The sequence below is a fragment of the Myotis davidii genome, unplaced genomic scaffold (assembly GCF_000327345.1).
Source record: "Myotis davidii unplaced genomic scaffold, ASM32734v1 scaffold109, whole genome shotgun sequence".
NCBI lineage: Eukaryota > Metazoa > Chordata > Mammalia > Chiroptera > Vespertilionidae > Myotis > Myotis davidii.
In genome coordinates, this window is record NW_006300368.1 from 1188681 (window position 1) to 1198488 (window position 9808).

The 9808-nt window shown below is 44.6% G+C and overlaps 1 protein-coding gene across 3 annotated transcripts in view; it reads left to right on the forward strand.

Moving 5' to 3' along the window:
• Nucleotides 1-9808, forward strand: part of NMT1 (N-myristoyltransferase 1) — a 33199-nt gene that overhangs the window by 10618 nt on the left and 12773 nt on the right. The window contains exons 2-4 of one of the 3 annotated variants that reach the window (XM_015572528.1): nt 2825-2933; nt 6944-7036; nt 7343-7394. In XM_015572528.1, the coding sequence (XP_015428014.1) occupies nt 2825-2933; nt 6944-7036; nt 7343-7394 (254 nt within the window). Of the gene's footprint in view, nt 1-2824; nt 2934-6943; nt 7037-7249; nt 7395-9808 lie in introns of all 3 variants that reach the window. The other 2 variants (XM_015572529.1, XM_006779491.2) reach the window with 2 other exon arrangements.

A 9808-nucleotide genomic window follows, 5' to 3' on the forward strand; every position in this document is an offset into this window, starting at 1 on the left:
TGGTGTTTTGTTTTTTAAATATATATTTTTATTGATTTCAGAGAGGAAGGAAGAGGAAGAGAGGGAGTGCCTCCTGCATGCCCCCAACTGGGGATCAAGCCCGCAACCTAGATGTATACCCTTGACTGGAATCGAACCTGGGACCCTTCAGTCCGCAGTCCAACGCTCTATCCACTGAGCCAAACTAGCTAGGGCAAGCTTAATGCTTTTGCATACTGTGTGCAGAATGAGCATGAGGCAGGAGAGACCCCCACCTGAAGCGTTTTTCCTATGACCCCCTCTAGGTCTTTAAGACCAAAGAGTGCCAACAATGGCTTGGTTCCACATGTGTTTCCTTGCCAGATGTTTCACTTGCACTGACTAAAAGGTCCAGAATCCTTGGATGAGCTTCCCTCCGGTGGGGACAGGCCCAGTGCGTCCTCTATTCCAGGGGATCCCCAGAGTGGGTGCCAGCTCCTTTAATAGATTTTCATGTCTAAGGGACCCCATCTCTAAGGACGAGGAGAGAGACCTACCAGAATGCTCGAAGGGAGAGAACGATCCAGAAGGAAAAGCCAGGTGAAATGTTTGCTGTGAAGAAATCCCAAGTAGGACTTGGAAGTGGGAGCAGGAACCTCAGAAAATGAGTTCAGATTCCAGCCTCCTTCCAAAGGACCATCTCTGCCCCCCTCACCTCTCTTCATTTCCTAACACAGAGCTTTGTTTTCCTTAAATGCCCATTTCCTGTCCTTACCCCCCAGACACACAAACCTTGCCTCTTGTTTTCCAGAGACAGTACTGTACTGTAAATGAACCAGGGGATCCTGGCCTCCCAAATCAGGGATGGGCTCTGAAAGCCCGCTGCAGGCTGCTGCCACCTTGGGGTCTTGCCAGTGTGATGGACCCACTGATGGGCTTCCAGGGCAGACTTGCGCTTGAAGCCTTTTCTACACTCAGGCCGCCTGTTAGCGTGGACGTGCTGGTGACCGAGGGGGAAAGTAGATGATGCGCAGGCCACAGTCAGGGCAGGGACAGGCCTTCTGGCCTGGGATAGCCAGGAGGGAGGATTAGCTGAAGTTGCTGCCACAGTCTAGGCAAGAGTAGGGCGGTCTGCGGTGGGAGTGTCTGAGCCGAGGCTCAGTGAGAGCTGCACCTAGAGTTCCAGGAGAGCTCTGGGCAGGCAGCTTTGTGACAGGGACAGACAGGTGCAGCCACTCCTTGAGAGAGCTCCCTTGTTCCATCGCTTTTCTTTTGGACTCCTCTTCAGCCCTTCTCCTCACTTCCATCCCTGGATCCTGCAACCTTTCCTCGCCTCTGCTGCAAATTGTTGGGCTCTCACCCTCTAGACCAGCGGTTCTCAACCTGTGGGTCGCGACCCCTCTGGGGATCAAACGTCCCTTTCACAGGGGTCGCCTAAGACCATGGGAAAACACATATATAATTACATACTGTTTGTGTGATTAATCACTATGCTTTAATTATGTTCAATTTGTAACAATGAAATTGGGGGTCACCACAACATGAACTGTATTAAAGGGTCGCAGCATTAGGAAGGTTGAGAACCACTGCTCTAGACCTGGGCCTCCCAGCTCCATGCTTCCACCTCCGCTTCCATCCAAGAAACAAAAATAGGTTTGGGGCCTGAAAATCCAAGGGGGACCCCAGAGGAGAGGTTTGATCCCACAGCATAAGAAACCAGGAGATGATGATTAATTTTGACTTTTTAATGGAAGAATTCCAAGGAGGATGGCAGAGTGATACCAGGCATTAGTCCCAGGCTAGCAATGCCAACATCAATTTAGACATGGCAGAAACCACACAGTAATTGCAAATGCAAGCTGCAAGGTGAACCTTAAAATTCATCAATAAAATGAAGAAAACCCAGAATCAAAACTATTTCCTAAGATCAACAAGAATTGGGAGAAACATTTCAGAGCAAATGAATTGAAAATGTCAGAGAAACAGTATAGTATGTGATTTGTGTCTCACTGACGATACGGAGAGAGATTTTGAAAGTCATAAGAGATGGTGGAAAACCTAAATGTGGCTAAGAAACTGTTTTTGCTGCATTCATCGGGTGTGTCCCCGAGAAGGAAAACGACATGAGTAAGTCCCCATTACCACGCTCATACTCACACTCAGGCTTCACGTAATCTCTTTGTGCAGGAATGGCTGGTGCTTCACTTTTCCCAAGATCCCTGCTACTGGACTTTGCCTGTGGTGATTTCACCCAGCCTTAACCAGCTGACAGTTGTCCTCAATCCTGCAGGCCTAATTTAGGCATTTTTCATGATTGTGTGACTATTTTGGACACAGCAATGTTAAATTACCTTTTTCCTTGTTGCTTCCTTCATTTCCAATACTGCCTTGTGCTTTAGATCCAGCCAGAGAAACTCATTAAAGCTAATTCATTGGGAGGGTAGGAGTGGGGGTGAGGAAGGGTTTCCACAAAGACTATTATTGGCTGTCATCCTTTTAAATGTAGGGCTCTTGGTGGTATGAATGCCCTGTCAACAGTTATCATTTGCCTTTGGTGCCAGTAACCTGACAATCTAAAGAAAATAATCATAGAAAATGAAAACAAGAATAGAAACAGTCCTTTCAAACAAATAGGACATTCCTCGCACAGCATGCCCTCCCTGGGAGCTGGTGGGAGTAGGAGGAGAGCTGTGTTTTCTGGTGTCCTCCCAATGCCTCTTCTGGGAACCTGGATGATTCTCTAGTCTGTTCTGAAGCCAAAGGCTTGATGAAGGAAGGTCTGGCTCCACAGAAAGCCCTTTGTCAGTGTAGCCCAAAACAGATGATTTTTTTTAAAACCCTGCACTGGTATTTACTTGTTTTACAGTGGTTTGAGTCCAGCCAATGACACTGGAGCCAAAAAGAAGAAAAAGAAACAAAAAAAGAAGAAAGAGAAAGGCAGCGAGACAGATTCAGCCCAGGATCAGCCTGTGAAGGTAACAAGGAGGCTCTGTTTTCTTGCTACTGAGAGTTGATTTTTCAGATGAGAAAGGTTTGGGGTAAATGTGTAGAAACGATTTAGATTGACAATGTCCACTGGTATTACTTCAAGGTGGAGGACTTGGACCCTCTGCCCCCTCTGCCATCCCAGACCTAAGGTATGATGAATCTGCTCTCATACCTTAAGACACAGCAGGTTAGACACTGACTCCCAAGCATGGTGTCCTCTGAGGGGCACGGGTACACACTGCATGTGGTGCTGTGCAAGGTGCCGGGTAGAGCGTAGTTACGCTGCGCCAGCCCGTTACCTAGAGCAGTGGTTCTCAGCCTTTTCCATCTAAGTCCCCACCCTGTGGGAATATGAGGCCTATTCTTTTTAAGGCAGAACTTTATGTATTGCAAGCATTTGCCTAATCATTTAACTGCCACGATATTTTGAATTTAATTTAAAAAGGTCCTCCGCTTATGGCATGCAAATGGTTAATGCATAGTCATTGTAATGAAAACCATGAGTCGCACAGTCAGTTTCCCAGTTCCACTAGCTAAGAACCACTGGCCTAGAGTTTTCAACCTAAGACTGAACCCGGAAGTATTAGCAAGGATTGTTTTGTTTTATAAATAAAACATTTTTTAATCCACATCTCCCACTGGGGAAGTGCCCACAACCCAGGCACATGCCCTCGACTGGAATCGAACCCGGGACTCCGCAGGCCGACGCTCCATCCACTGAGCCAAACCGGTTTCGGCAATAAAACATTTTTTAAAAAGCACCTATTATTTCATGTTAGTATTATCCTCTTTAAATATATTTTTAAAATTTATTTTTAGAGAGAGAGAGAGAGAGAGAAAAATATCTATGTGAGAGCTTAACTAGTTGGTTGCCTGCCGTACACAACCAGCCAGGAATGGAACCCGCAACCTGGGTGTGTACCCTGACCAGGAATTGAACCAGTGACCTTTTGGTGTGCAGGATGACACTCAACCAACTGAGCCACAAGCCAGGGCTAGTCCTATCCTCTTTAGAATAGATTCTGGGGGAAGTTCATAACATACCCATAATTCCTCTTTTAGAATAGCCTCTCAAACAGTTTTAAGTCTCATGAGAAATTTGGTCTTATTCCAATCTACCTAAACATTTCATGCCTCAAATGTTATACTCCAACTTCAGTCTTCTATCTTATTGAGCTATGACTTCAAGTAATTTTTTACTATTTTCAGTATCACACCCCCTATGGAAAAAAATGCCATCATATTGACCACAGTGTTGGCTAGGTTCTTGCCAGGCACTTGAACATCCCTACAAGGTGGGGGGGTCTTCCCGTTCTAAAGATGAGAGAGGTGGCTTACCTAGGTTTTTCAGTCAGGAATCCTAGCCCCAGCCTATGCTTTGGCTTTAGGATTTTTATTTTTATTTTTGTTTGTCTGGGGGTGGGTATTTGGGTGACTCCGGGGGCTGGTGAGGTGGGTGGAGGGGGAAGTTTGGCCTTGAGCCTATATCAAAATGGTTCTCTTTGAAATGAGAAAATATTGATAAAACACCATTTACATAGCTCTTCCGTTTTCCCCTTTATAAAAGTGAAGTAGTTCGTTGTAAAGAGTTTAGGGGGGGAAATCATAACAAGAGGAAGAAAACTAAAATCACTTATAATCCTGTGGACGACAAAGGGGCCACATACTAAACCTGACAAGCTCAGGGGAGGCCTGCATGGCGGACCTTACAAGCCCAGAGACCTAAAGTAACCACATAGATGGTTTGAAATTAAAACTTTCTAACTGGCCCTAGCCGGTTTGGCTCAGTGGATAGAGCGTCAGCCTGCAGACCAAAGGGTCCATGCCTGGGTTGCGGGCTCAGGCCCCAGTAGGGGGCGTGCAGGAGGCAGACAGTCAGTGATTCTCTCTCATCATTGATGTTTCTTTTTTTTTTTTTTTCATTGATGTTTCTATCTCTTCCTCTCCCTTCCTCTCTGAACTCAATAAAAATATATTAAAAAACAAAACAAAACAACTTTCTAACTGAAAATGAGTCATGGTGGGTAGTCATGTCCTAGGCCAGTATCTTCCCTGATTAATCTTTACCTTAACTAGGCTTGTCTTATGGTCTTTTTGCACCTACATCTATGATAATACACCTTTTGTAATTTCTTTCCTTGCTCCCTCCTCCCCCACTGCATCAGAGCAGAGACCACAAAATCCCTCACTGTTATTGTTATTATGTTCATTGTTAACTATCCAATACCCGCGAATGTAAAATTATGTGTTTATTAGGTTTACTTTTATCCAGGCCCAGAGATTCCCCACTTTCTCCCGCTTCCCTAATCTATCACCAGTGGATTTTATGTAACCCCTTACACTTCCTCCTGTGAGTGTAATTTATAAAAGAAGGTACAAAACTGCCATTCTCTGGAACATTTTCTCAATCAGTTGAGATTTTGCTTCCTGGCCTTTGTCGTCAGTTTAGCTCAAGTAAATTCATAAAAATTCTCTACAGGCTTAAACGTTGTCTTATGTTGACAACCCTAACTCTCAAGGCAATGTAAGCATGTTGGTTTATAGTCTTCCTTTCCTTCACAATCTAAGTGGGGGGAAAAAAGTAGTGTTAGAAAAAATTATGCACATTTTTATAATTATAAGCCTTACATAACCAGAAGCCATAAAAAAATGACAAAGTACACCGTATTTATAAAAGTCAAAAGACAATTTTTTAAAAAAGATAATAAACTGGGAAAATATAATATATGAATCGGTCAATTTAAAATAATGAAATGAGCAGCCAGTTCACACAGCCAACTCTTCTTGAGCTAAGTTTTAGATGACAAACAGGTCTCCATCAGAGATGTGAGCCGGCTTATTAACCTATTTTTAGGGGAAAGTTGACAATATATATTATAATTTCAAATGTACATACCTGTTAATCCAGGAAACCTCCTTCCTTAGAATTTATCCTGCAGGAATCCATATCCAAATGAACAAAATTAGACGTACAAGAAAGTTCATTGCAGCATGCTTGTAAGACTGAAGAACAAAGCCACCAAAATGCCCATTGCTAGGGGGTTGGCTAAATACACTGTGGCCCATGCACAGTAGTTAGAATGGGTAAGACTGTGTGGCCACATGGATAGGTCTCTTAGACATAGTATTTAAGAGCATTTTGTAAAATAATACTATATGATCCAATTTTAGTTTTTGAAATTGTGTGTGTGTGTGTATGTGTATGTGTGTGTGTGTTTGGGGCTTGCATGTAAAAAAGTCTGAAATTATATTTGCCTCTTCTCACTCTACCTCCCAAATTAAGACTGTTGATGACAAGGATTATATCTGAGGGATGGGATTGTTGGGTTTTTACTTTCTATATGGATTACACATTCCTGCATTGTTTGGAATTTTATACTGAACATGTATTCTGCCATCAAATATCACAAGAAGGGGAGAAACCTTGCAGGAAACACCCCCCATCATATTGCTCATCAACAACTTTCTCCAGTTGTTGGGATGGGATAGAGGAATCATATCCCTTCTTTGAGTTGTATCCCTTCAATATATTTTGTTTTTTTAATTGATGATTTCAGGGAGAGGGAGAGAGAGTTAGAAACATCAATGATGAGAAAGAATCACTAATCGGTTGCCTCCTGCATACCCCCCACCGGGGATCTAGCCACAACTGGGGCATATGCCCTGACTGGAATCGAACCATGACCTTCCCTTCAATATATTGTGTTTTTTTAATTGATGATTTCAGGGAGAGGGAGAGAGAGTTAGAAACATCAATGATGAGAAAGAATCACTAATCGGTTGCCTCCTGCATACCCCCCACCGGGGCTCTAGCCACAACTGGGGCATATGCCCTGACTGGAATCGAACCATGACCTCCGGGTTCATGGGCTAAAGCTCAACCACTGGGCCACACCAGCCCCACCAGCTGTACTCCTTTAACTGTTGAACCTATAATTAATCAAAAGTGTTTATTAACATAATGGACCTTTTCTCTCCCCGACTTTGTCTTGTCTAGATGAACTCTTTGCCAGCAGAGAGGATCCAGGAAATACAGAAGGCCATTGAACTGTTTTCTGTGGGCCAGGGACCTGCCAAAACATTGGAGGAGGCCAGTATCAGTTGCCTCCTGCATACCCTCCTCCGGGGATCAAGCCACAACCTGGGCATATGCCCTGACTGGAATCGAACCATGGGCTGAAGCTCAACCACTGAGCCACACCAACCCCGCAAGCTGTACTCCTTTAACTATTGACCCTATAATTAATCAAAAGTGCTTATTAACATAATGGACCTTTTCTCTCCCCGACTTTGTCTTGTCTAGATGAACTCTTTGCCAGCAGAGAGGATCCAGGAAATACAGAAGGCCATTGAACTGTTTTCTGTGGGCCAGGGACCTGCCAAAACATTGGAGGAGGCCAGCAAAAGAAGCTACCAGTTCTGGGACACGCAGCCTGTCCCCAAACTGGGTATGTGTGTGCTTTCTTCCAGTAGAGGGTGGGAGGCAAGGGGTGTGCCTTAGCTGTGCTAAGGGTTCCATACTTAATTTGTGAGGACTATATTGTCCTGGAGCGCCTTGGGGGTTATTTTTAGAGGGTAGTCTTGAAAGTGCGGTATAGAAAAGGCTATTGTTCAGGGACCTTATCGTTGCACAGTAGCACACTGAAAGCAAATAATGGTTCTTTTAGTCCATCATCATCCAGTACGAAGCTACAAAGAAAAACAATGCATTGGCACATGATGAATGGGGATGTTTGCCCATGAGTCTGTCTTCCCACATAGATTTTATAGAGAGACTGTCTTGTTTATCTGGGCAAATCTTTAATCATGGGATGGCGAAATCCTCAGCCTCTTCCCCTTATCGCTTGCAAATGCGGGCTTGCTAAATACAAAGTAATTTGACATTTTACTTAACGGTGATGGTTCAACAACTGGAATACCATATGCAGGTTTGGTTGGCATCCCTTAAGAAAGTTACAGTGAACTCTTAAAAGGGCAGGATAGCTAGAAAATCTAAAAGGGTTCCAGAAGAGACTGGACATAGCAGAGTTAGAGGTACCTGCTGAGACCAAGCTACAGCTAACCTTGATGGCTAACTTCAGAGGGTTGCTGTTGACAAAAAGTTTCCGGAGTGGTTGCGTCAGGGTCCTGGGCCCATATTTAGCCCAACTCCTGTTTTCTGTGTGACTGGGAAGGTAAGTCTGTTGTGAGAAAATGTGTTTTCCAACACCAAAAGTGAATGACCTTCAGGTGGTTCGTGTTACTGCTCCCTCCAGAAACAGTGTGATTTGACCATGTGTTTGGTGGGGGGGAGGAGGAGGGCAGGGCCAGGGCCAAGGACTGGTGAGGGACAGCTGTGCCCAAGGAGATTCGTGTATCCATTGGTGGGGAGGACACAGTTCAGAGCCTTGCTACTCGAACTGGTTCTCAGACCGGCAGGACGGGCATTGCTTAAGGGTGTGCAGAGATGCAGAATGTCAGGCCCCGCTCCCGATCTTTAGAATCAGAACTTACAGGGGGTTGTGTCCACTTTGAAAGTGTCAGAAGCTCTGCTCTAAAGCAGATGCAGTCCTTGGGCAATCCAGAAGTAAGCTGAGGTCGCCCCTGCAGGCAAAACACTGCCTGGATGGTCATGAGCCGTGAATCGGCAAGGAGGCACTATTCCAGAACCTGCCCCAACCCATCCACCTTGTCTGTCGGGCTGCCGCAGTCACCCAGGTCCCAGGCCCACAGCCTTAGCCCTCGAGCAGGGCTTTGGGTCACAGTGATGCTGTTCCTAGGGCTGTCCTGATAACCAGTTCCGGTGACCTCTTCCCCGGAGGAAGAATGCAGAGAGCCAACATGCTCTGCCTCTAAGCGAAGTGCATGGGGAGACGTTGTGTGGTGACTGCCGGATATCTTGGCTCGTTATCAGATGGGGTTTTGGTTTTGGGGTTGATTTTATTTTTCACTGGGAATTTGCAAATGGATAACTTAATTCCCTTTTTTACAGACAGTGGAACCTGGGGATGAAGCGAATTAAGTAATAGGCTTCTCTTCCTCTTCAGTCCAGTTATTCTAGTTTCTCCACCTGTAATTATAGAAAGTGCTACATTTTTCTTATTGTTTGTTTGTTTTCAGAAAGTTCATGAGAAAGCCACACAGTTGCTCACAGGCGCCCTGATACACTCAGGAAGGTGCAGCGATGCTCAGGGCTATTTCTTTTGAACATGCCTCTGTGTAGTGTATGGTGTGGGGCTTTGTGGAAGGGCAGTCGTTCTGAGCATCCGATCAGTCTGCCTTTTAGGTCCGTAGCCAGTGAAGTCCAAGTGAATCCTTTGTTTCCGTGAATTAGCTCAGAGTACCAGGTTACTGGTGTCAGCTGCTCTGTGACAGGTGCTGCCCTCATTCTCCTTGCGAGCGCCCTCAGTGTTGTGTGATGTCTAGCTAGTTGCCTTTATATTTTCCACTGAAATGAGCTACTGATTGTAAAATTCAAATATATTAAGTGAGCCACATTTTTACACTTCCTACCTTGTTGGGACTAATATAAATTGTTTTCCACTAAAGAGACCTAGAATTCTTTAGAAGTTTAAAATCACCCTAAATTTAGAAGTTTAAAATCACCCATTTAAAGGCCTTCTAAACAGGAAGTGTTTTAGGCTATGTAACAATTCTGTGTGCTCCCAAAGAAAATTTTTAAACTCTTTTTTTCAGATCATATTTCATTTTTTTTAAATATATTTTTTATTGATTTTTTTTTTTAGAGAGGGAGAGGGATAGAGAGTTAGAAACATCGATGAGATTATCAGCTGCCTCCTGCACACTCCTACTGGGGATGTGCCTGCAACCAAGGTACATGCCCTTGGCCGGAATCAAACCTGCGACCCTTGAGTACACAGAC